Raw genomic sequence first — 26,296 nt, 5'->3', positions numbered from 1 at the left:
GGTGATGTGGCAGGTGACCATGTTATCCCGTTCTAATCAGACACTCTGAAGATCTGCTGGAGAAAAATATTGTAAAAATTTATTTTATTCCGAAGAGAGAGAGAGAGAGCAAGGGGAGAGGCAGAGGGAGAGGGAGGGAGAGAGAATCTCAAGCAGACTTCCCACTGAGAGAGGAGCCCCACAAGGGGCTCGATCTCACGATGCTGAGATCATGACCTGAGCCAAAATCAAGTCAAATGCACAGCTGACTGAGCCACCCAGGTGCCCCTTTGCTGAACAAATTTATTAGAGAGCTGTAGGCAGTCACTAATTTGTATTGGGTGAGATGATGATAATAAATGACAGGTTCCTCTGAAGACCATACTCAGCATTTAGAAGTGATAACCATTTTATTAATATTCCCCTTCTTAATACCTACTTGACCTTTATTTCTTTTTTACTTTCCCCTCTGTCCTTATTTTTCTCCCTCTTTGTTTCTTTTTTGATGTTTCAAATGCTGGGTTTTCTCCCCTCTTTCAATTCTTTTTTTTTTCCCCCCTTTCCAACCCTCTTAACTATCTTAACTCTTACGCTATCCCTGCCCTGCTATTTCATCTTTAGAACTCCCTTCTTTATTGGTTTCTGCCATTCTTAATTCCTTTCTTGTTCCTTTGGGAAAATAGGCTTTAAATTTTGAGCGTGCGAAGGGAGTGTCGTTTCATAGTGAAAAACTGCAGGATTCAGGGACTGCATTTGTGGCTTATTGATAAAGGGAGGCTGCAGGAGCTGGGGCTTGTAGGGGTGATTTAAGGGTGATGGCTCAGTGTCTCAGGTGGACTTGATTAGGTTGTGGGACAGCTGGATTCCATTTCAGCTTGATTGTGACCTCTCCTTGCCACGTAATTAACAGTGGGCCAGCCACAGATCATAAAGTGAGTGCAGTTCAATGAATAATGTCATGTACTGGTGCCTGGAGTCTGTCTTACCCACGGGACGCTGTGGGCATGGGGTAGGTCTGGATGTCGAGCCAGGAGTGACATTTAAACCGAATTGCCTGGTGCTGGGTGATGAGAGCTCTGACACGCATCCCCAGACAGCTGCTCAGCGCATACGGCTGATGAGCTCTGAAGTCGCAGGCTGCCGTGTCCAGAAGCCCAGGGATAAACTGACCCTTTTCTCTTTAGGCACAGCATCTGTGCTGGATTTTAGAAATAATCAGAAGACATTTTAATTTGTTTTTCAGCCAAAGCTTGTGGGGGGTGAAATTTTGATGATTAAACTAGACTTCTAAATAGATTTCTCCTAACCCTGGACACCTTGAACAAAGATTTGTGTAGTAAGGTGGGTTGGCCTCCCTTGAAGAGTGTTGCAGGGAATTCAGTCCTTTTCATGGCTGTTGTGTTGTATATTGATTAACAGAAAATGAGCTACTGCCAGACACATTCGCAGAAGAAAAGAAGTGGGGGGTTATTCATCAGATAATTATCGTCAGATATTTATATCATCATATCTGTTGTATCATCGGATAATTCATTTACTTTGAGATGCATGAAAGAGATTGAGATAGAATGGGAAGGGTATAGAGCAGAAGATTCTCTCATACACATACACACACACACATACACACACATACACACATACACACACACCCATGCCAACCATGGTTTCATTTACTAATTGAGGAATTTGGCAAGGTAGTTCAGACATATTCAGGCTAAATATGTAAACAGTCTTCCAATAATCACTAAGATATTTTTCAGAACCCAGGCCAGTGGACTTAAGTTTCACCAGAAGTTGGGCACATATGGCCAAGTGGTCAATTAGTAATTAGAGGAATTCCCAGAATCTGAGGGAGCCACCATGATTGTGGTTTATCTTCGTCCAGCCTCCTGAAAGCCAACAGAGCAGGTGCCATCTGGACTGCTGGGGTTTGGGCTGGTGGTCCTGAGAGGAGCCCCAAGGAGAAAGAGGGGACCTTTAAAAGGGAAACACATCTGTTCTCTAAATACATTCTGAGTTTAACAAGCTGACATAAAAGAAGACATTGACCTTGGGTTTATGCTTCCTGCCTACCTGTAGAAAGATGGCACCGCAGGGAGGGAGACAGAACTCCTGATGGGGGAGGATGGGTGACCAGGGCTGTCCTGCACTCCCTGCACTTTCATTCACTCATTCAGTCATTCAGTCATCCACTCAGAAACAGCCGCATGGGAGGGGAACTATTCGAGCTTTCACAATTTAGCTTCACTGGTTACTTCCGGAAGTTTTTATTTAGGTGTAATTGACCTGCGGTATCCTGTTCATTCCAGGTGTACGTCACAGTGATCTGATATTTCTGTACACTGCAAAAGGATCCCCACAATAAGTCTAGTTCCCATCTGTTGCCATATCAAGTTGTGACAGTATTACTGACTGTATTCTCTGTGCACTACCTTATATCCTAATGACGTCTTTATTTTGTAACTGGAAGTTTGTACTTCTTAATCCTGTTCACTTATATTGCCTGACCCCTCCCAACTCTGGTAACCAGTGTTTTGTTTCTGTATCTATGGGTCTGTTTCTGTTTTGTTTTTTTAGATTCTACATATAAGTGAAATCATATGGCATTTGTCTTTCTCAGTCTGACTTAATTCACTTAGCGTAGTGCCCTCTAGGTTCAGCCATGCTGATGCAAATGACAAGCTCTCATTCTTTTTTTATGACTGAGTAATATTCCTGCGTGTGTGTGTGTAACATATGTATATTATATAATAAAATATACATCACAAGTTTTTAAATCTTTCATCTGTTGATATACACTTAGGTTGCTTCCATATCTTGGCTATTGTAAATAATACTGCTGTTTACTTTGAAATGAATTCTAAAGGCAATTTTTTCAGTATTCCATTCCATTGCTTCCTTCCATCAAAGAGAACTGTCGTGAACTGGCTTGTAATCCCTTAGTGATCTCTTTCCTTGGACCCACAGATGGTGACAGGGGGTCCACAGGTTGGGCACAAGAAGGAAAGGGATACTGTCCCATGCACCTGTGTCTGCCAGGACTGAGAATAGGGGGATATGACTGTAGTCACTAGATTGAACTTCAAAAAGTGTATCTCTACAGTTAAAGGAGTTTGCCTTAAATTCTGAATGGGCGAAGATGATGTAATCCTTTGAAACATTTTATTAAGGAGATTAAGTTAAATACAGGAAATGCTATCTCACATTTCATTGGAATGAAAATCAAGTCTTGTGCAAGTTGTTTACTACGACAGAAGGCTGTTGTGGATCTGTTTTGCTCAGTTTTTTCATTGTTGCAGGATCTGTGTTCCTGCTGTGCGGTGGAGAATCCAATCTGCTGGGAGCTTGTGGAGATGAGTAAGGGCCCTCTGCCAGTTGTGGAAAATTTGGGCGCAATGAAGACAGTCAGTGAAAACCCCTGTCTGCTATATCAAGCATGTGGTACCTAAATGCACACATGGAACCTATTTATTTAGCTCCAGCATTGTACCTAAGATGTCCTTTTTCCTTCTCGGCATAGCATGTACAGGCACTGATTTGATGGTAATTGAGTAGTTGACTTGAGTTCTATTTCTGGTGTTGTTGGTGATGTGCCCTCCATCTGAGATGAGTTTTTTTTTTTGGCTGATGTAGGCTCTAAAATCCCAGTCAAGGCTGTTAGTACCTCCTGATAGCAGACTAGCTCCTCCATTTGCATAAATGTCACACCAAATCTTACCTTTTCTTAACATAGCTGCTAAGTCTCTGAAAGGATAGGGGGAATGATAGACTGGTTTCTGTGTGGTATTCTGGGTGGGGGTGTGGGGAGGAAACAAAATGAGCGATGCGCTGAAATGTTTCATGGAGCCTTTCTTATGTAAAAAGAAATACTAAGAAAACATTCCCTAGATATTGAGAGTAAATTTCTTTTCGGAAATATCCTGAGTGGCTCAAAAGAGGTTTTCAGTATGAAATGACGTCTTTTTTTTTTTTTTTTAAATAATGAAAGCACAGACAATTTTCTCTCCACCTTCAACCCTTCACAGAATTTCAAAGGAGAGGAGAAATAGAAATGAAGCTGACAAGAGAAGCCATCTAAAATTAAAACTCTCCATATGGAATTGCTTTTTCGTTTCCTCTAGATATTGTACTCACTCTGAGTCCTAGAGACTCCGTTCCATCCTTGAGAATTTTCTTACAAGATGGTCATCGGAGGCTCTGTTAACTCTCGCTTCTCTCATCGTGCACAATCTGTATGTTCTAAGTGGGGAAAATATGTTCTTCTAAATGAGAAGTTTTTATTTTAAGAACGTCTTTTCTAACTTTACGTATGTATTGAATAGACAGTAGTACAACATTAAAAAGTTACAGAAGGTAAAAAAAAAAAAAAAAAAAAGGTAAAAACTGTACCTTCCATCCCTTTCCTTCATCCTCCCGTTTCCCTTCTCCAGAGGCACATGATACGATGCCCACCTTCTTTGTTGATTTTTAGTCTTTGGTTTGGCAACAGTTGTATCTAGGACCTAATGGGGGTATGAGTAGCTCTTTATACCAGATGTGCTTTATGGGAACCCATCAATTTCAATGTAGTTGGAGAGAGACTACGGCCTGGTTCTGGTAATAAACTAACGGACCATGTTTAGCTACTCACATAAGGTTACCTAGAAATCTCATAGGTAAATCTTCTTGCTGTTCTGTCTACATTTTTGTGCTCATATTTCACTGTCCAAGATGCCATTGATTAGTAGACACACATTTTATGGACAACTAAAAAAAAAAAAAAAAAAAAAAAAAGAAGAGAGAGACCTAAGTAGCTGTTACTCAATATTTCCATTATTTTAGAATTTTTGAAAATATTGTATTTATTGAAAGAGCCCTACCTGACTAAATGATACACAGGTGATTCAGTTTAAGAAGAATCTGAAAAAAGAATTAAAAGCTATTGATGCTGAGCTCTTAGGACATCCTCCTTCTGCAATTTGACAGAGTTAACACACTTCTGATGTTCACTGGGCTGGAAATGTATTGAAGGAGGTCTGGTTCGCCCCAGCTTCCTGGACTCCCCACAGCCATTTGGTGCTTGGGGTTAAAGACCGTTCTAGCTTTGTCTCAAGGTGTATTCCAGACCCAGAAACCCATTCTGCTCCGGTGATGCTGGTGTTTTTAGTATTCACCCACACCCATGCAAAGAAAATTCCTTAGTGACTGAGGTCTGCTCGAGAGCAAATCAAAGATGCTGTTGATGGTAATATTCTACCCAAATTTAGAACTGTTACCATATGAAAAAAAAAAGTGCATCTTAGAATTAATGAAAGATGGTAATATTAATTTTAACTCTTAGTTAAAAATAGAATTAATCTATCACATGACAAGTATCTCTAACTTGTGGACTTTCACAGTGCTTATAAAGCAATTTGACAAGCAAAATCCTAAGTCATAAGTGCCAAGCTTCAAGATTTTGAAATAACTTAGATTCTAAAGTGTGAACCTGCCTTTCCTTATTTGCTCACAAATAACGATGACACGGTCCTTTTTCAAAATACCTTAGGTGAGTCAGGTATTTTGAAAAAGTTTAAATATTTAAGTGGCAGGTTAAAAAATCTACAAACTCATAAATCAGATTTAAGGATGATCTTTCAATTAAAAAGGGAACAACAACAACAAAAATCTCTGTTTACAATCCAGCTCGTTGCAAGTCATAGCTGTTTTTTCCTTTCTTTGAAATGTGTGGTATTATAGTGTATAGGCTACTAAGAAAAATTATTCAAAACTTGGCAATTAGACAAAAATGTAGAACAGCATAACCTTTCAATGTGATATTGGAGCAGTCAAAATAGTAATAATGATAATGGGCCTGGCCAAGGACTACTTAATCACCTAGGCATACATCCTTATATTTGACTTGGTTATTTACTGTGGTTAGAGCCCAGACACCGGGCTGTGTTACACTGATATGTAGGTGTTTAGCTGGTGGAGCTGTCCAGTAGGAAAGCTTACCCCAAATGCTGAATTGCTCTGTAGCACAGTTTCATAGTTTCCTGCAAACCTTCCCCCTCAGTGCTATTTGAACCAGCTTTACCATCCTGCTGCTTGCTTCATTATTGAGCTGAGGAAATCTTGACACCTGGTTAGTCTATCTTTATGAGTCTTGTTTTTAATTTTCTGAAAATTTTACTTTGTCAAGATTTAAATCTCGTAGGTGAAACAGAGGTATTGCCAGTGACCATGATGTGTATTTGTAGATGGACAAGTATGCTCTGTGACTGGTCCACAGGAACCCGAGAGCATGGTGATGCATGTTCACCAGGTACAAAAGTAGGTTGTCGAGGCTGTGGATGAGTTAGCCTTCATCCGGTGGTTAAGACGTGAGTCGCTCACAATGTGAGGGAAATGATTCTATTTGTGTGGATGAAAAAGTTTTAGGAGCTGGAACTGGGCTTGTGTAAGGAATTGTGGGATTCCAGCCAGGGCCAGAATTGTAGAGAGAATCGTGAGTGCTTTTCTAGGAGAGGAGCCTTGGGGTCCAAGGGTGCCCACAGAGACAGATGCTGGTGTTCACTCCTTTAGTACCAGGAGGGGCTTTCTATTTTTTTTTTTTTAAGATTTTATTTATTTGACATACAGAGATCACAAGTAGGCAGAGAGGCAGGCAGAGACAGACAGAGGGGGGAAGCAGACTCCCCACTGAGCAGAAAGCCTGATGCAGGGCTCGATCCCAGGACCCTGGGATTATGACCTGAGTCAAAGGCAGAAGCTTTAGCCCTCTGAGCCACCCAGGCGCCCCTTGGAGGGGGCTTTCTAGACTCTCATCCATGCATGTAGTTTCCCTGGAGTTAACACCCTTGTCCTTCAGGGAGTATCAGACGTTAAATTCACTTAGTTCAGGTGCTCCCCCCACAATTATTCTTTGATTATCTCTCTCCTTCCTCCATCAGTCCCATTTTTTACCCTCTCTTCCTTTCCTCTGTCTGCCTCCTCATCCATTAACAGACGTTCCCTGAATGGGGACTGTGCAGGTGATGACATCATGTTTAACCGGATTATCTATTTATTTGACTACTTCAGGGCTTTCTAGAATGCCTTAGCGGCAGCCTTCACAGTAAATGTCGATCAGTGAAATACACACAAATCAGAGAAGAGAAAATTCCCATGTCTTGTAGCAGTGCATGGATCCCTTATTGGTAGCCCTAAGCCGTTTGGAAGTGACAGCAAACTCCCAAGTACAATGCTGCATTACCTTATGTAACTTAGCACCTGCAAGTCAGGTAAAATGTTGCTGAATGTACAAATGAGTGAAAAATGAGAAAAGCTATTGAATATTCCTTGCCAGAAGTCGTTATAAATAGAACAAGTCACCATCCAGTGGGAGACTGAACATTTCCGTACTTGAATGCAGGTAGACCGAGAAGGTCGAATATCCTCTAGGGTCTCCGGGGGACTGTTATTATTTAGTTAGTTGATGTCTGATCCTGGGGTGGGGAGATGGTTCTGCAGTGTTGGGAAGGAGGCCTTGTGAGCACGGTGCTGGGGAGATCCACGAATAAGTGTGGGCTGAGAGTAGCCCGGGGCATCAGAACCATGTGAACAGGGAGAGAGCTAGGCTTCAAATCAGTGATGGCTGAAGCCTAAAACTCAAGGTCAGTTGATGTCCTGAGGGCAACCAGGACTAGAATACAGACTAGGACTTAGAGCTCTCACAGAGCTGAGACAGAATATGGTAGAGGACAGGGAAGCCACTCTTGATGGAAAGTGAATAACTCCCAGCTACCATTTCCCCCAGGGCTTACCCATTGCTAGACTCTGTTCAAGGTGCTTTCTATATGCTATGTCATTGGAGCTTCTCAGCAGGCCAATGAGAGAGGCGATACCTATACAGTCATGGGTGAAGAAGTGGGTTTTAGGAAGGTGACCTTTCTTTTCTAAGAACACCAGCTAACATGGAAGATTGCATGAGAACCAGGGTTAACTCTCCAAGCCTGGGTTGCTTATCTACAAGCCTTGCTGCCCCTGGCATGGGCTTGTCTTGCCCTGTGTGGTTGGTTAGTCAGGGTCTTTCCTGACCAAGTCCTGTCAGGCTTGAAGGACTAGAGTCTTTCTGACGGGTGAGGAGCCGGGTGAGGTGGAGCATTCGGAGGCCATTTATAGGCCCCATGAGTATGGTGGGCACAAGACCCAAGTAGTCTTTTTCGCAGCACCGGACTCCTGGGGTGGGCTTTTCTGGGATATTTTGGGGCCAAAGACAGCTGTACTTCCTTTGAGCTCTTCCTTGATTTGTTTCCCCTTCCCACCCCATACACACAGGGCCGCTGAGGGCGGTGTACTACCTCTGTGAGCTTTCCAGATGAAAAACAAGCACTTTGTGAATGGGCAGACCCAGCTTGCCCCTTCTGTGTGTTGTCCGCCACGTGAGAAGTCGGCACAACTCCTTCACGTCAGGGTGCTGAAGGAAAAAGAAAATGATCCTTGACTAGAAAATGGGGAATAGGAGAGGAAATCATGCTCTTTTGGAGACAAGAGAGGATTTTATAGAAATACGTTCAGAATGGTTTTATGGAAACTGCCCCTATCCACACTGAGTCTGTTCAAGAAAGGTTCATTTGTGGAGGATTGAAATGTTCTTATTAATATTCCTTATCTAAGAGAAACAGAGGAGTCTACTGAATTTCACGAAAAGGTAATATGAAACCTGATCTTTGAGGGTCGTCTTTAATATTTTCATTTCTCCTTTGTTGTTGAAAATATATTTCTGTCCTTTACATGCCAGCCTACAGCCGAGGAGAAAGATAGCATAATCAGTATGAAAGTAGTAGCAGAGGAAATACCCATTTGCATTTCTGGCAATAACTACTTTTGATCTTATGTCGTATTATTCTATAATATTTAAGGGGCAAAGTCCTGAAGTTATTAACCTACTTTAGTTTGCTGAGGTCAAATAAGATTAAGAAAATGTAGACTTTCTGCATTTAACTTTTAATTATGGAATATCTTCATTAGAGAAAAATAACAATCTGAAAGGCATTCGTGTACATACGCACCACTCAGATTTAATAGCGACTAACCTTTGGCTAAATTTTCTTCAAGCATCTTTATTTTGGAAAGGGGTCTTTTAAGAAAACCAGACATCACAGGCTCATTTGACATCCAACCCTGTTCCCGGTCTGTCCCCTCTCCTTGGTTTCGTCATAGTACAGATGTGTGTTGTTTCCTTGTGTATTTTTTTGTACTTCAAGAAACTGGTTGTGGAAATTTCAAGTCAAATTCTATTCACAAATACATTTTGATAACATGATCAGTTTAAAGCCGTACATGTGTTTTTAAAGTTATTTTTCTGGGAGGCATAATTATCAAAGCAGCCAGTTATTATGGGAGCTTGACATTTATAAAATAACTACCAAAAAGCAAGTTAGACTTTCAGGAGTCCTTTCCAGTTTCTCTTGCCCTCAACCCTCTGAGAACCTTTTAGATCCTGCCATGTGTGTGTGGAGGGGGGGCTTCTGGACAAGGTTCCTAGAGCACAGGAGGTTCACAAGGACAAGGACAAACAAGAGCTTTTTTTTTTCCCCCCCAACATAGTAGTTTTTAATTCCATCTAATCTGTTTGCTAAGGTTAGGGGCAACTTGGTATTCACATGCTATTTACCTAACATTTCCAGTAGTTCTCATCCTCTTTTAGAGTTTATTGCCTCTCTGGTTGGTAGTGGTCTCAAATTCTGATTTTTCAGATTCTCATTCTCAGGAATGAGGGAGTCACGGTCACTCTGTCTGCAGATGGGCAGATTTATATGGGTGGAACCAAACCAAAGGATTGCCCGCAGTTCTACTGGCTGTGATGAGTGGCACCCAGGAGGGAAGCTGATTTCTCCTTGGTATTGGCAATTTCATAGCAGAGGGGCATGTGTCGCAAGATGTACTTTTAAAAGTTTATTTAAAAAAATTAATTTCAGTATTGATTTTCAAACCAGATCTGTGGCACATCCCCTGGTCTTTTTATCCTCAGCTCTAGCTAATTCCCTTCGGAGTTGCTTCCAGTTTATTCTCTAGAAAGCATCTCCTTTCAGTAACTTTCAGCATCACTGGGGGGTGAGTACATCTATTTAGCTCAATTGTTATTAGGTTGAACCATGTGAAATTCTATTTTTGTAGGTCATAAATGGTTGGATGTCAGCAGTTTCAGTGGTTCAACACAATAGGTTTGGGAAACCCTGATCGTTTACAGCACAGAGAACTTTTGAGCTGATAGGTCCCATCAAGATCATATAGTTGGGGGCGCCTGGGTGGCTCAGTGGGTTAAAGCCTCTGCCTTCAGCTCAGGTCAGGATCCCAGGGTCCTGGGCTCGAGCCCCACATTGGGCTCTCTGCTCAGTGGGGAGCCTGCTTCTCACCCACCCCCCGGGCCCCGCCTGCCTCTCTGCCTACTTGTGATCTCTCTCTGTCAAATAAATAAATATAATCTTAAAAATAATGATATAGTTGTCCAGCTGACACCATTTACAAGCCATCACCCTGGCACTGGCCTGGGATTGACCAGTTGTCCCCCCACAGACTAGGAGGTATGGTGCGAACTGTCAGGGTCTAAGAGGTGCTGGCTTAAAAGGTTAGGATGAAGGAGTGGAGTGTGTGTGGGGGGGTCCCTTTAAGCCCAAAGGACTGTACCCTGGCAGGGTAGGCAGATCAAGCAAACACCCTGAAATGGCCCAAGTTCGTGAGGCCTCAGGACCTGAGTTTGCCCTAGGGCCTGAGAATTTGGATCAGAAAGGACCTGTTCTGAGCTTCTTCCATCTGAATGAAACCCTTCCCATCCCACAGTGTCTGAAATGCTGTCTGTGGGATCCAGCCATACACCTGCCTACACAGGACTCACTTGGGCAGGTGGAGATGAGCCTTTCTGCCCAGTGTGTCCCTCTGGCATAATGGGATTCCTACTTAGAGGGAAGTCTTCAGCGAAGTGTTCAGAACAGCATCCTGGATAAGAATTCAAACTGTTTCTCATGTTCTTCTGCAAAATGACTTCTGTTTTCTTTTGCTAGAACAATGGGCTCACCTCTAATCAAATATAAGTAAAAATCAATGCATTTTCTTTAAAGAAAATTAGAAAGAAATGTGGAAAGGTAGAAAAAAAAAAGTCTCCCACCTTCCCACCACTATAAATAATTGCTATTAATACTTGGGTAGATTTCTTTCCAGTTTTTAAAAGCATTTACATGTTAAGTCTATATCTTGATATTGCTAACACATATATACTATATGTGATAAAAATATATAGAGTACTCTAGATAAAATACACATTGCCAAGGAACACATGCTACTATAGAAATTCTACACAGACTATAACATATATTTTGTATTCCTGTCTTTTTCACGTATGGTACCTAAGTACTCTTCGAATATGATTTTTAAAGGCTGTGTAATATTCTATCAAATGATCCCCCCCCCCCCCCCATTGTGGGTTATCCATTTCTCTTTTTAGAATACTGCTTAAGAACATGAGATCTGGACTTTTGGGTTCAATCCCAGCAAAATGTTTATATGAACACAGCAAGATACTTACACTCACTGTACTTCTGTGTCATCATTTTTAAGAGAGACATAAGAATTCTATTTACTCTGTTGGGGAGAAGAGACCATAGTCTCCAAATTAATTAATTGTTTTATTGTTTTATTTATTTATTTATTTTTCATGGTCTCCAAATTTAAAAGCCAGACTTTGCCATTTACAAGAGCTGCATTGAAGGAAGGAAGGAGGAGAACACTTACCAGCCACAGTGCAGGTTCCTAACATACCAAATTACAAGCAGGCTTCTATATCTGAATGTATTAAAGGCCTTCCGCAAGGTTTGCCTTTAGTAGGGAGGAAGGAGGGGCCCACAGACGCTAGGATGGGGCATGGAGTCGGGAGCTAAAGCTCCTGAAAACATTCTGTTCAACGTAACAGAATTTGTCCTTGGGAATCTTTAAAATAATCACAATATTTATACAGCAGAGTGAGGCACTGAACATTTACAAAGGGGTCATGGTGTTGTCCAGGGAACAAAATATTAGCATTTATTTGTTAGTTGAGCTTTTTAACTTCTATGAAGGAGGAACTGATTTTTTTTTTTTAATTCAAAGGGTCACCATGAGGACAGAATGCATAGAATCAGGGTTGGCAAAGCTCTTTTTGCAAAGGGCCAGGTAGTAAATATTTCAGGCTTTGCAGACCATATGCCGAAGCAGCCACAGAATATGTAAATAAATGAGCATGGCTGTGTTCCAGTAAAGCTTGCTTTATGCACTGAAGTGTGAATTTCATGTAATTTTCACATGTCACAGATTATTATTCCTCTTTTGATTAAAAAAAAAAAGATTTAAAAATGTAAAACTTTCCTTTCAACACACAACTGTGCAAAAGTAAGTGGTGGACCCAGTCTGGCCTCTGGGCTGTGGGAACTTGAGGCTCAGAATAGCCCTCGGCACCTTTTAAGTGCGGGGTGCACTGGCTCCCACCATCAGCGCTGTTCCCACCGTCACCATCTCTGCCATAGGGCTATGCAGTGCCAGGTCTGGAGGAGGCCAGGGTGGCCACACGTAGGCCCCTGCCTCCCTTTGACCTCCTGGGAATCTGTCTGTAGCAGCTGCAGCTTCTTCAGCTCTTGGCTTCATCATGGCAAAGTGCTCTCTTCCAAAGGAACTTGGAGAGCTGTGCTGAGTCTGAGGTCTGGGCCTCCTGACCGATGAGCTAGGCGTGCTCTGGAGCCAAGGGGGCCCACATGCTGTGTCCTCTGGCCAACCTTCACCCTGTGCTCTTGCTGTGCATGGGTGACGGATGAAGAGAGACGGAGACACCTGCCGTGCATGGCTGCAGCTAGTTCACATCCTTTTCCAAGTAACGGGGGAGGGGAGACAAGGGGTTTCTGAAAAAGGTGGTAGAAACCTGAGCTGGAAGTGGAGGGAAGAACCAGTGGCGAGTCACAAGCATGAACCATGGTGCTTGGATTATGCAGAATCCCGTGTGTGCTCAGCACTGTAGAAAAATTGCAGATATCTTTATAAACCTTGACAGCATTATTTCATTATTCATGAAGGCTTTTTTTTTTTAAACCATAACCAGCTTCATTTTAAAGGAAATTTATTCTCAAGGCATTCTTTTTTTTAATTGAGTTTTTATGGTAATTCTTTGTGTTGACTGTTGAATCAACATTCCAAATAAACTACTCACGTTTATCCTTTTATTCAGGAAGGGCTCAACTCTGCCTGTTCAGGTTAATGAAGTGAGAGGAAACCCAGATTTTTCGGAATTGTGTACATGGCAATTGCATGCCCTTTTTGGACCTCATAAGAGTAATTTGTAAAAAGGACATTATTTTTTAACTAAGGAAATTTGCCTTAAATCCAGAATTTTTGATGTGATCGTCCACTGTGTGCATACATGGAGTTATTTATGAATGTGTATGTGTGTGTGTGTGTACATGTGTGTTTCAAAGCGTTATTGTGAAGACTTCTGATAACTCCTGAGATGGAAGTTTTTTGAAGGCAATTACTGTTTATTTATTTATTGATTACTTAAAAAATGCCTCTTAAAAATTATTTTTTTAAAAAATTCTAGTATATTGAACATACAGCGTTATATTAGTTTCAGGTGTATAATATAGTAATTCAAATACCGTTTTGTGTTAAATTCATCCTGAATGAAACTGATCATGTCAGGCCCCATGTGCCTTGTGCAGGAGCAGAGAGCCAACCTTATTTGATGAGAGGAAGAACGAACCAGGGGCTATGAGGCATCGAGAGGTCATGGCTCCAATCCTCTGCCCTTTCATTATTTCCATGGCCCTACTGCATATCCAATCCTTGTCTCAGTATTTCTTTTTTTTTTTTTTTTTAATTTTATTTATTTGAGAGAGAGAGCGAGAGCAGGTGAGCACGAGCTGGTGGGGGTGTGGAGCTGCAGAGGGAGAGGGAGAAGCAGACTCCCCAGACTTCCCACTGAGCAGGGAGCCTGAGGCAATGTGGGGTTCTATCCCAGGACCAGGGCCCAAGGCAAATGCTAACTGACTGAGCCACCCAGGCACCCCCTGTCTCAGGATTTCTAAGGACAGGAACTTCTCAGCTAATTCTATTTTCTTTTAGCTGCACGGAATAATATTCATCCTTCAGATGCCTTAAGACAATAGGAATAGTTCAACCCACAACGCCCCTCCCAGCTCCAAAACCAAACCACACAACCCTTTCTTTTCTCCCTGGGCCAAATAACCAAATTAGTTCCCCCCCTCCCAACTTTTCTGTTACGCCTTCTGTTCAAACATTTCTGCCTCTTTCTGGCCACCCTTGTGTGCATGATTTCCTGTGTGTCAGGAGCTGGCTCGCTGTGTGTGCTGGAACTGTGCACTGTGTCCAGATGGGGCCTGACTTGAGACCAGTCAGTGGAACCTCCTTTGTTCTTCTTGCTGTGCTCCTCTTAATGAAACCCAGCTTCTGACTGCCACATGAGCAGGATTCTTCTTGGACTTGCTGTCAACTCTGACTCCTAGTTCCTCATACTGTCCATGGTCTGGAACTGTCCTGGGTTTTGAAACAGTTCCAGGGTGGGGGTCCCTTCAGTGACAGTAGGTGGTTGCAGATGGTCATAGAGCTCAGTTAAGCCAGAGGTGTTATCCAAATGATGAGCGTAGACTTGCCAAACCAGGGGAAGCAGCCAGGTTGAAGGGCTGGAGGCAGCAGTTGGGGGAAGAGAATGACAGAGAACAGCAAATGTATTAGAGAGGCCAGGCAAGGAAGAGAGCAGGTGCCACTGGAAGGGAGGTACGGTGGGCAACGGAGGTGGTTGAGAATCTACTGTCTTCTACCCTTAGCATCTTACTGGGTGTTTCTTTCATGCAGATCTTTTGTGTTTTTACCTAAAAGAATCAAATTTTAATGATAGGAGCTGGGCTCTGATGAATTATTCATAAGCCAGATTTCCCTCATTCCCTAGATGTGTGCTTGAATTTTTTAAAAAAATTTTTTACAGGACTTTACATTTTTCTGATTAAACTTCTTGCTAATGGGGCCCATCTTCCTAGTCTCCAAAGACCTTTTGAACCTAAATAGGCAAAAAAAAAAAAAAAAAAGCTCTAGCATTGAAGCGGTGACTCTGCCACTTACTAGCCATGATCTTGCACGAGTGAGGGGTTCTGACCCTCATCTGTAGGAAGAGATGAATAACATTGATCTCATTCATAATACTCGCTTCACTGGGTAGTCAGGAAGATTAAATGAAATCCCACATTTGGAGTTGCCTGGCATGATGCCCACCAGGACCAGTCCCAGCTGGTCACAGACTTTTTTTTCCTGCTTCTCAGCATATTCGCCATCTTGCCCATTTGTAGGGCAGATTTGATAGGGTGCTTTCTCTGTATTCATCCAAACTGTTGATTTTTATTGAATTTAATGGAGAGAGATCAGGGCCAGAATCCAAAGATTTCTGGAAGCTGCTTCTGGGACTCTTTGGAACATTGGTCTGTGTTGGGGATCACAAAGTCAGATGCTATGGAGAGCCTCCTTATATAAATGTGCAAAGTAGCCAGTGACAGAGTGCTGAGGCCTGCATATCCCACCTAGAGCAGGCTGCTGCTGCTTCTTTCTTTCTTTTTAGTAACAGATGATTATCACCGTGGTTTTACGGTTTGTACATATCTAGTTAAACATCAATTGCATGAGATTTTGACATTTCCTTTTGACACAATTCTTTTCTTTTTTCATTTCAAGTCTTATCGTAGACTCTGTGGAAATCTGACCCTAATTCAAACAGTTCCTTTTTAAAAATATTTTATTTTATTTAAATTCAGGTAATTAACATTTGGTGTATTATTAGTTTCAGAGGTAGAGTTCAGTGATTCAGCATTTGTGTATAACACCCAGTGCTCATGGCATCAGATGCTTTCCTTAATGCCTGTCACCCAATTACCACCCCAGCAACCCTCAGTTTGTTTCCTATAGTTAAGAGTCTCTAATGGTTTGTCTCCCTTTCTAATTTCATCTTGTTTTATTTTTTCCTCCCTTCCCCTATGATCCTCTGTTTTGTTTCTTAAATTCTACATATGAGTGAAATCCTATGATAATTGTCTTTCTCTGACTGACTTACTTCACTTAACATAGTACCTTCTAGTTCCATCCACATCGTTGCATACGATAAGATTTCATTTTTTGGATGGCTGAGTAATATTCCATTGTGTGTGTACACCCAATCTTCTTTATCCATTCATCTGTTGACAGATATCCGATAGAGCAGGCATTTCAATTAAGAGTTACTGCATAACCAAACCCTTGTACAGGGAATCAAGGTTCCAACTCCATTGGCTGGTGATGTAAGTCCCTAACGTACTCTCGCTTTGGGTTACTGTGGCATTAGAGCATTGGTTCTCAAAGTATGGCCCAGCAACCATCAGCAGCACCCGGGAACTTATAGGAATGCACATTCTCAGGCCTCCAGATCTACTGAATCAGAACCAGAGTGGGGAAGGGGCAATGATCTCTTGGAACAGAGCCCCTAGGAGATTCTGATCACTCTTGAGATTTGAGACCCACTGATTTAGGAACATGTTCTCAACTATGGTTAGACATGGGATCATCTGGGGAGCTTTGAAAGTTTAGTTGCTTGGTTCCCACCCACAGTTTCTCATTGAACAGATTTGGGGTACAGTCTGGACCTCAGGATTTTTTCAAAGCTCCCGAAGCGATTTTCAGGTGCATCCAAGGTTGGTAACTGCACTTCAAAGGAGCCTGTTGAAATGCTCATGGAGTCCTTTTTCCTGGATGGGAGGTGAGGAGTGGGAGGTATGTGTAGTTTGACAGAGCTCCCAAGTGGTCTATTGTACCAACTGAACACTGCCTCCCCTTGGAGAACCTGACCTTAAACAACCAGCCTCATGAAATATCCTTGAGAGGGCTTTCCATGGATTGAATATTCACTCAATGTGATTTGTTTTAAAGGTTGCTTTTAATGCTATATTTGTGCAGCAAATGTAGACACTCGTATAGCACAAATATTAACTCCTAAATTCTCAAAGGCTTTCCCTACAATATGCCATCTGGCAAGCATTATTGTAATCATCTCTTTATTAACCACACTAATGAAGGACTAGCATGGCATTGGTAATTGAAAAACACAGATCATTTAAAAATCATTCAGGCTAGTGCTGGCCCTGCTTTCCTAACCAGGAAGCATTCAGGAGTAGAAAATATTGACTGATGACAGTTTCCTACTTTCCCTGAGGAGTGTAGTAGAGGTATTAGTACATCTTATTTTAGTCAGAAATTTGAGAAATAGAAGAAGTGAGAGGGTTCTAAATTAAACTTACTTTTTTTTTTCCTGTACCAAGGAGTCTGTTTTCTCAATGAGAAGCCCAAAGCCCAAATCAGACAAACAGTGAATATATTTAAAATGCATTTGTACATTGGAACCCGTGGATTCACAGTGTGCTTTAGCAGAAGTGGCACGGGATTTGAGGAAGCAGTGGGTCTGGATTCTAGATCTTATTCTGCTATTGCTTGTGTTATTTGAAATGAGCCTTTCAGCCACCAGTGGGGCCCCAAGTATGGTCCCCATCCAGCAGCATCAACATCACTTGGGAATTAGTTGGAGATTCAGAGTCTCAGAGCCATTACAACCTTTCTGAATCAGAGACTATGGGGTGAGACCAGGACATGGTGTTTTAACAAGCGCTCTGGGAGATTTAGATGGCTGCTCCGGTTCGAGCATCATCGCTCTCTACCAGTGTACTGTTTTCTCATCTATTAAGTAAGGCTGCCAGCCTAGCTAATGTCTGAAGGCCATTCCAGCTGTCCAGTGGCCTTGGTGTATGGCCTGGAACAGGTTGTAACGTTCTCCCTCTCAGGCCTTGAATCTTTCCTTGGATGTGTGATTGAAGTAACTCAGCTAAAAAGCTAGCATGTGGGCAACAGAAGAGAAACAGAGCTCTGGGAACTCTATACCCAACCCCGCCCCCCGAATGTTCAGTAGAAAATAAACTGTACTTTTTTCAATGGCTTGGTACCATTTTTCCCAAAGTGATAAAGCCCGGTGCTTTGGAAGGGGAGGCAGACTCTACCCCCTTCTCTGGGGGCCCAGAGCTGTCTGATGTGATTCACGGAGTGGCGCTTCTACGGGCACTAACAAATGGCATCTCAGAAGGATGTGCAGGGGTACACAGGCTTTGCAGTAAAACAAGGGGAAATTTTAAGCTATTTATCAAAGCTCTTGCAGCTTCCATTTCAAGACAGGTGGAAAAAAAATAACATGGAACAAGAAAAGAAAATAAATCTGTATCCAGAGCATCTCATAAATAAGAAAGGAGTAGGGAAGCTGTTGGCCTTGCTGGATTCTCAGAGTATTTTTGTCACAGTATAGAAAGCTTTCAAATGTTTTGGCATGTAATTCGTATACTTTTTTTCATTATCGAAATCTGCGGTTGTAAAATCGTTTCACTGGCTATTAAAATCAAAAGAGAAAAAGGGAGCAAGCATTTTAAGGAGAGGGAGACTGGGGACATGATACCTGAATTTCAAAGAGAGGGAGAGGGAGAGAGTTCCCCCACAAATACAAAATAATTTTTTTTTCATCTAAAAAGCAGTGATGCTTTATAATTTAAGACAAGTCATAGGAAATCAAAGACCATTTTCTAATTGGCTTCTGTTCAGTGAGAGCCTGTTTGTTGGAGACAATAGGGCATGGTTTATTGAACACGAGAGCGCCTTGGGTCTGTTATGTCTGGGAGATGGAGCAATTACAGCTTTTATTAAAAGGGATGGATCGCAGGCCCACGTTGCCGGAGCAGATGACGTTGGTTGAGCAGAACCACAGCTGACGAGGGCCTGCCTTGGTCATCTTCGGGAAATTCCCAGCAGTGTCCAGGTGACCAGTGACTCAGCACTAAAATCCTGGTCAAAAGCCCAAGCTCTGAGGTCAGATTCGGGCTCTGCCTCATCCTGACTCTGCAGCTCTGGGAAGGCTCCCCAGCCGCCAGCCTGGTTCCTTGTCTTTTGGAGCAAGATAATAACAGAACCTACATAGTGGGAGTTTTATGAGGATTAAGCGCTGGCTTATGCAAGGCACTGATGCCTGATGAGGAGCAGGCCTTATTGTATTGGGACTATTTGCCAAAGAGCTGTCTGTCTCTTTAAAAGAATCCTAAAAATAAATCACATGATTCCTTAACTGTGAGACCTCCTTGAGAGCAGCAGCGCCCTGTTTGATACCGTCCGTGTGTGCCCAAGGAGAGGGATGACTGATAAGAGGTTCCGCTTGGATCCCGGGATCCCAGTGGGTGCAAGACAGATGACTCTTGAGCCGTGGGGACCTGCTGCCTGGTCAGCTTGCCTGACAGAACTCTGCGGGGTTATTCAAACTGGATTCGGAGGAACTAATTTTTGTCATTTGATTTCCTTTTGGTTTGTCTATTTTGGGAATGGACTCAGGCCAATGCTAGAAATAGGTCTGAAGTAAATGTCATGTTTTTCTCGCTTACATCTGGCACACTCTCCTTTGTTGGCTGGGCTGTGTTCGGAGCAGCTAATATTGATTAGACTGGATTTTTCTCAAATACACTTTTCTTAGGCTATGTGAAGTCTGCGTGCTAGCAGTACCAAAATAAATGCATTCGACTTATAAGCCAGGGGTAGGGAACAAAGTAGGAACAAAAGCATGCTGAGACATATTGTCCAAACAAGCCATTGCCTGCTCTGCCAAATCCAAGCTGGGAGGCCCCAGGCGAGCTTCTTGTCTCATCCGAGTGGCAGTTTCCCATCCATAAAAGCAGGGACAATAGCAATAATGTCCAGCGCCTCGTTATTATTATAGAATGCATGTAAAGCACCAGCTCGTGCCGGCCCTCAGGACGTACTCAGCAAATACCAACTTGTAAAATGTGACTTTAAAATGTTAAAATGTAACATATCAAAGACAAAATAATAAATTTAGGTATAATGGAGGAATTCCACTCTTCTCTTCTAAAGAACTAAAGCGGTCCTGAAACCTTTCTTTACAAGTTAACTTTTCAGACAGAATCTCTGGTCATTTATTTCCAGCCTTTTGATCCCCTTGTTCTTGAATACAAGCCTGACCCTCTTACTCCAGTGAGTATCAGATGAAGGCTGAACCCCACTACATTTGATCTGCCCAGTGGTTTTCATTTATGTTATAATTAGATTTATTTTAGGAGATATATCTTTCTTATCCTATCTTGGGTTAGGAAAAAGATCTTGCCAACATCTTTTTTTAAAAGATCTTATTTATTTATTTGAGAGAGAGAGCGAGAGCGCACAAGCATGGGGACCCACAGGCAGAGGGAGCAGCAGTCTCCCCTGCTGAGCAGGGAGCCCTATACAGGGCCTGATCCCAGGATCCCAGGGTCATGACTGGAGCCAAAGGCAGACGCTTAACTGACTGAGCCACCCAGGTGCCCTAAATCTTTCCAACATCTTAAATTAATCAGAATAAAATGCTAAAATAAAATATTGAAGTCACTGCACTGACCCAACTTGATATAGAGATATGGACAGAGAAGCTCTCGAAACTGAAATGGGCCAGTTAGTCCTATAATTTTAGATGTCCTTTATTATCTCATAATTTCTTTTTCAAAGCAGAATGGAAAAGACAGTTTAAGTACTCTTCAGTAATGTAGAAAAGTGTCAGTCGTTTGAACCTTGAACAAGTGGACAAGAAGGCCTCCCTGTACTTGAATTAGAAAAATTGCAGTGAACCCAAATTTCCCTGGTAAATCAGAGATTCAGCCTTTTTATTAAGACATATTCAGGAACAAAACAAAAATAATGTAGTTGCATACAAATTACCTGGGTTATGAGGCAAAAGCAGTTTTCTTTATTATCTCTTTAACGTTTCTTTTTCATCTCTTTAACAGCAAAAAAAAAAAAAAAAAAAAAAAAAAAAAACAAAAAGACTCTCCTTAAATCATTTACCATTTAGATCTGAATTTTCGGGACAGATCTTGGTGATCATTTTTAATGATTAATGATGGAGGGAGACTGGTTTGCAGCTCTGAGCAGCCATCTTGTGGTTTTAATGAATGATCCTGAACATATGGAGAATCTGCTGGGCTTGTTTGTAGCTATTACTTTGTCTCTGTGGCTTTCGGCCCTGTGTGTAGTGACCCCAAAGCCAGAACACTGCCTGGTAGCAGCCTGATGTCAGGACCGTGTAGACTCCTGAATTGTATCAAGTGTCTGCCTCGGAGGCCTGCAGATGGTGTAAGCCTGGACAGCTCATGAAGTACATGGGTGGGTCCAGCTGTACTTAGCCCTGACCCTTGAGGATGAGGAAAGTGCAGAAGGCTGAATGCCAGAGATGTGGCCCCAAATGCTGTTGGTTCCACCAACCGCACAGATCCCTGAAGGGCAGTTTTTACATTATTTTCTTTTCCCTACAGGGCCCTTTGTCCATGAATAATCCTATATTTCACTCTTCAGCTGAGTTTCCTAACCCTGGATAGGAAATCTTCACCTGTAGAAAGAAGCCCCCACCCCAGAAGATTCACACGAACAGAGAAATTCATGCTCCTTGATTATTTGGAGCTGGAGAGAGAATTAACCTGATCAAACATTTTGTTTTCCTCACAGAATCATGTCAACCCCGCCATGGACTTCACCCAGACGCCTCCTGGGATGTTAGCCCTGGACAACATGCTGTACTTCGCCAAGCACCACCAGGATGCCTACATCCGGGTAAGCATGAAGTGTCTCGAAGCTGGTGTAGGTTTCCTACTGAATTTGAATTTCTAACTTGCAGACATGGATGGATTACTCTGAGATGAGTGGCTCCAGAGTTGTGACTTTCCCCATTCTGTAAAATAAATGTCAAAATTAAATCAAGAGGGACACTTGAAATCAAGATTTTTGACTTAAATTTTCTCATGTGATGACATTAAAAAAAACACAACAGATACCAGAAAATGTCTTATCTGTAGTTGAATAATGGATTATGACAAAAACTCTCAGACTTAAATAACAAGGAAGGAGGATGAACTATCCACCCCAAACCTGCACAATCCCAGCGTTAGTGGAGACCCCTGAGGCTTATTCCACTTGGTAGAAAAGAGACAGGGTTCTCTCTGGTTCTCCTTCTGTTCAGTCCAATGCCAGAGACATGATAAGATAAACACAAAGAGAAGAATGGGAGAAATGAGGAGGAAAGAGAAATGCCTTTTCTCCTAATTTGTAGCAAACTAGTGAAACTCTCACTCTGGAGAGAGGGACAGACTCCTTTGTGGGCGGGGCAGAAGGAAACCAGAAGGAAGGCGCCCCCTGCTGAGTGGGCAAGACAGGTGTGGGAAGGACCAAGCGTGAACTCCCAGGAGCCTAGGGATGGTGACATAGGGCTGCTCCAATGGAGGCCCTGGATTTGTGCTGACTCCTACCTTGTCTTCAAGGAAAGGGGCCCAGATTCAGTAGGGTTGAGGTATATCATCCAAGATTGAGATGGAGGAGGATATGAATAAATGGACAAGGGAATTGTGAGTGGTTGAAATGACTAGCCCTCAGCTTAGAAAATACTTGATGAATGAATTGCCTAATGCAGCAAGAGTAAGGCTCAGACTTGAAGATGAGTCTATTACACTGACGTTCTCTGTTAGATCCCCCTTGGCGGCACTGGCTTTCTGGAGACCGGGGTTCAAGACCTGGCACCATTGTGGTCTAGTGATGTAAATGTGAGCAGCTTCTTTTGTCTAGGCTAAAGTTTCCTCTCCAAACAAGGAAGCAGTACTTCCCTAGGAGTCATTTGGAAATGTGTGGGTAGGTTTTGTTGTTGCCATGCCAGTGGGGTACTGCTGGCCAAAGCCTAGAATTATGGGACACTCTGCACGTGAAAGATTGTTCTACCCAGCAGCGGCCCCCTTGAAAAAAGTCATGCCAGATTTCTGAGTTCCCTGTAGGCACTATATTTTAACTTTATGTGTTTTTCTATATATGCGGTTTGACAAGCTTTGATTTATACTGAACTGTTATTTATAATTTGATTACGTAAAGGATTTTATGCATTCCAGCAGACAGTTGGGGATCAGGTGCTTGGTCAGAAATGCAGTCTTTCATAAGAAAATTATTTTTTCATGAGAGTTTAATTTGGCTTATATGCACGTATATTTATTGCACAGATTTTTTTTTCTAAGAATATAATCTGCTCTCAAAGTAAGTAAATTAATATTGTTGAGATACCTTATCATATAGCCTTGGAGGGTTGAGTGTGAAAAGAAGAAGCCAAATAGAAATTGAATTTAGCATTAACTGATTAATGTCTGTGGATGAAGGTTTCCAAAATTAGAGCTTATTGATGCTGAATGTATTGTTAATTGCATAAGAAGCATATGTCTCATGAAAAGTAATTTAACGTTTAGAACCCATTTTCCTTAATGCATTCTCCAAACTGTCATAAGCAAATTTAATACATGACCACCTGAAAGAGCTTGACATCTGATAGAAACTTGAAAAAAATAAAACTATTTGTAGGGACACCTGGGTGGCTCAGTTGGTTAAGCTGCTGCCTTCTGCTCAGGTCATGATCCCAGCGTCCTGGGATCGGGTCCCGCATTGGGTTCCTTGCTCAGCAGGGAGCCTGCTTCTCTCTCTGACTCTTCCTGTTTGTTCGTTCTCTCTCTCTCTCTCTCTCAGAAATAAATAAACAAATAACATCTTTAAAAAAAAACTATTTGTAAAGAAAAATGTGGCCCTTTTTGTCCACCTGCCCTTTTCTTTTTTATTATTTTTATTCACATGCCCTTTTCTTTGCTGATTAGATAGTATCTATATGTGAGCCTATCTATATCTCTGCGTCTATTACTGAAATGTCTGTTATTTTCTCAAAAGTGTCAGTTTCCTGATGTTTTCTGTGTCCCTTCTGACTTTAGGGCATTAACTCCTGGATGGAAAGCCAAAGCTATTTACATGAACAATTGGGGTTAGGGGACCACATATAAAGTCTGAGGCCTTCTGCAAGGAAGTTTCGGGATGACTCTGGAAACAGTTATCCCAGTAATAGTGAAATGCTACAGGCGGTGGAAACCGTCGTCTCAGACAGCTAATTAAATTTTGAACTATGAGCTGAGTGGTCTCTTCTGAAACGTAAAGTTGGGTTCCTTTTTAGAATAAGCTTATATTGATGAAATTTGCTTTGTTTTTGACCAGATAAATTTCCTGCCTGAATGTAGTTATTCATTTGTTACTTATATCTTTCATTCAATAAACGCTTATTCTGTACCTGAATATGGTCTCACCCGTCACTTTGCCAGTCACAGTACAGTTGAGATCTTTAAAAGGAATTGTAACTCACACGTATACACCTGCACACAGGCGCACACACAGATGTTTCCTCTTCGCCCCGACACCCCCTTCCAGCTCTCCTCTTCCTTCAAACACCGTGTATTTGTACTTTTCTGAATTGTCTTCTTGCCCTATGTTCATTAATCTGCCACTTACTTTTCAATACCCCGTACCAAGGCTTCCACTCATCACTTTCCAGAAGCTGTTCTCCCGCCAAATGGAGAACCGCACCCCGCCTACCCCCCACCCCCTTCCCACCTTTGTCTCAACTGCCTTTCCATTGACACTGGATACTGTTTGCCACTGACCAGTTTGTTTTGTTTTGTTTTTTTTGTTTTTTTTGTTTTGTTTTGTTTTGTTTTGCCTGAAGCCAGTCCTATCTGTCTTGGTTCTCTTTTTGTCCATTCCTCTTAGTCTCCCTGGGGGCTTTCTCTCCTTCTGCCTGTCCTTCTAATGCACACCATCCCAAGGACTCCACTATAGACCTTGTCTCTTCTCAGTGCCTCAGGCTGCACATGTTTTCTGAGTCACTATCAGATGCCCAGCAGGGAGCTAGGTGATGGCGATTCCCCAAGGATCAAGTCCTCCTGAGTCCTGTTCTTGAGGAGTTTACTGTCTGGAGATGGAAAGGCGGGGTGAAGAGATAAATACCAGGCACTTTCCAAGCCATTTGGAATGTATTTTGATTGGGTGGTGGTGGCACAGGGAAGACACTGGGGACACAAGGGAGAGTCAGGTCTGGAAAATTTCCTGGGGGAAGTGGCATCTACAGTAAGACCTACTGGATAATGCTAGACAATCAGGTGAAGGAAAGGGGAGAGTAATCCAGGTGGAGGGAGACATGCAAACAAGTGTATAAAGGTGTGTTGCCTTTTTTTAGGGAACCAAAAATAGTATAGTGTGGCTAAAACGGGGAGTGCTGAATATGATCTTGGCTTGAGGCAGATGTGGGTTGGTTCATTACAGACCCTAGAGGCCCTGGGAAGGTGTTTATTTGGACTTTAACCTCAAGGCATTGAAGAATTTTGGAAGTGCTTAAGTAAAGATGATGGGAGTTAATTTTAGAAAAATCACTTTCCTGCCAGAAAACAAATGTGAAAAATCAAGATGAGACAAAAATAAAAATTGGGGAATGTAAGGGGAAATGGAACTAAGGTAGTGTTTAGGGCACTGGGGAGAAGCAGTTTGAGTGGATTATCTTGGAACTGAAATAAACTGGGCTCTCTCTGAGGAAGAGGGAGACGACTGGCTTGAGTGAATACAAGGATGGTCATGTCATTAATGAGACAAAGTGTGTGTCTGTAAGGGGCTGGACATTTGGCAACATTCACAGCCTTATATGCACGTGGGACATCTGTCCAGTGGATGTACATGTCTAGTAGGCGGTGAGATGTGAGCAGCAGAGTTCAAACCCAGGTAAACCCCACATTTGGTAAATTCTATGTCCTTAACCTTGATCATTACCTTTAATCTGTTCATGTAGATTATTGCTGTTTTGTCTTACTGGCCTTCCTGTTGAAGTCTAGTATCTTCCTAGCCACCTTCCATGCCAGCTTCTAGGATGATCTTTCTAAACAGAGTTCAGAACCCTTTGGGAACTACCCCTGGCCCATAAGCCTCCCTCTTGTGGTCCCTGGCATATCATAGATTTAAATAATTTCTTGTTAATTGATTACAGACTTTCTTTAGTTTTTATTTAAATGACCTCTTGCCAAGGATTAATTCCTATCATTTTCCCTTTTAACAACTACATAAAGGTATATATTTTTTGCAACATGAGTTTCTTAACCAGCAGCCTTTTCTTATGTGTTATTTAAATGTACTCTGTAACTGGGTAGTCATGAAAGCACTGGATGTAATTGAATTACCCCACACATGGACAGGCCCAGAACACGAGGAAGAATTGCAAATCTGAGCATCCCACTATGCCTGGAGTAAAATCTGGAGGCATAGCATGATTTGAGACTTCTGGGTCTTATTTACTCTGGGCATAATTGCTTTCATTTTTTCTGGAAATGCTTTACTCCCCAGCTCTCCCCACCAAAGCTCTCTCTGT

The 26,296-nt window shown here is 42.2% G+C and overlaps 1 protein-coding gene across 14 annotated transcripts in view; it reads left to right on the top strand.

Moving 5' to 3' along the window:
• Positions 1-26,296, top strand: part of ELMO1 (engulfment and cell motility 1) — a 526,731-nt gene that overhangs the window by 233,055 nt on the left and 267,380 nt on the right. For all 14 annotated transcript variants that reach the window (XM_059171566.1, XM_059171573.1, XM_059171568.1 and 11 more), the window contains one exon: positions 21,547-21,651. In XM_059171566.1, the coding sequence (XP_059027549.1) occupies positions 21,547-21,651 (105 nt within the window). The remainder of the gene's footprint in view (positions 1-21,546; positions 21,652-26,296) is intronic.

This window comes from Mustela lutreola, chromosome 4 (genome assembly GCF_030435805.1).
Source record: "Mustela lutreola isolate mMusLut2 chromosome 4, mMusLut2.pri, whole genome shotgun sequence".
NCBI classification, from domain to species: Eukaryota; Metazoa; Chordata; class Mammalia; order Carnivora; family Mustelidae; genus Mustela; species Mustela lutreola.
The sequence above is the reverse complement of the archived record's forward strand: the minus strand, read 5'-3'. Positions and strand labels throughout refer to the sequence as shown.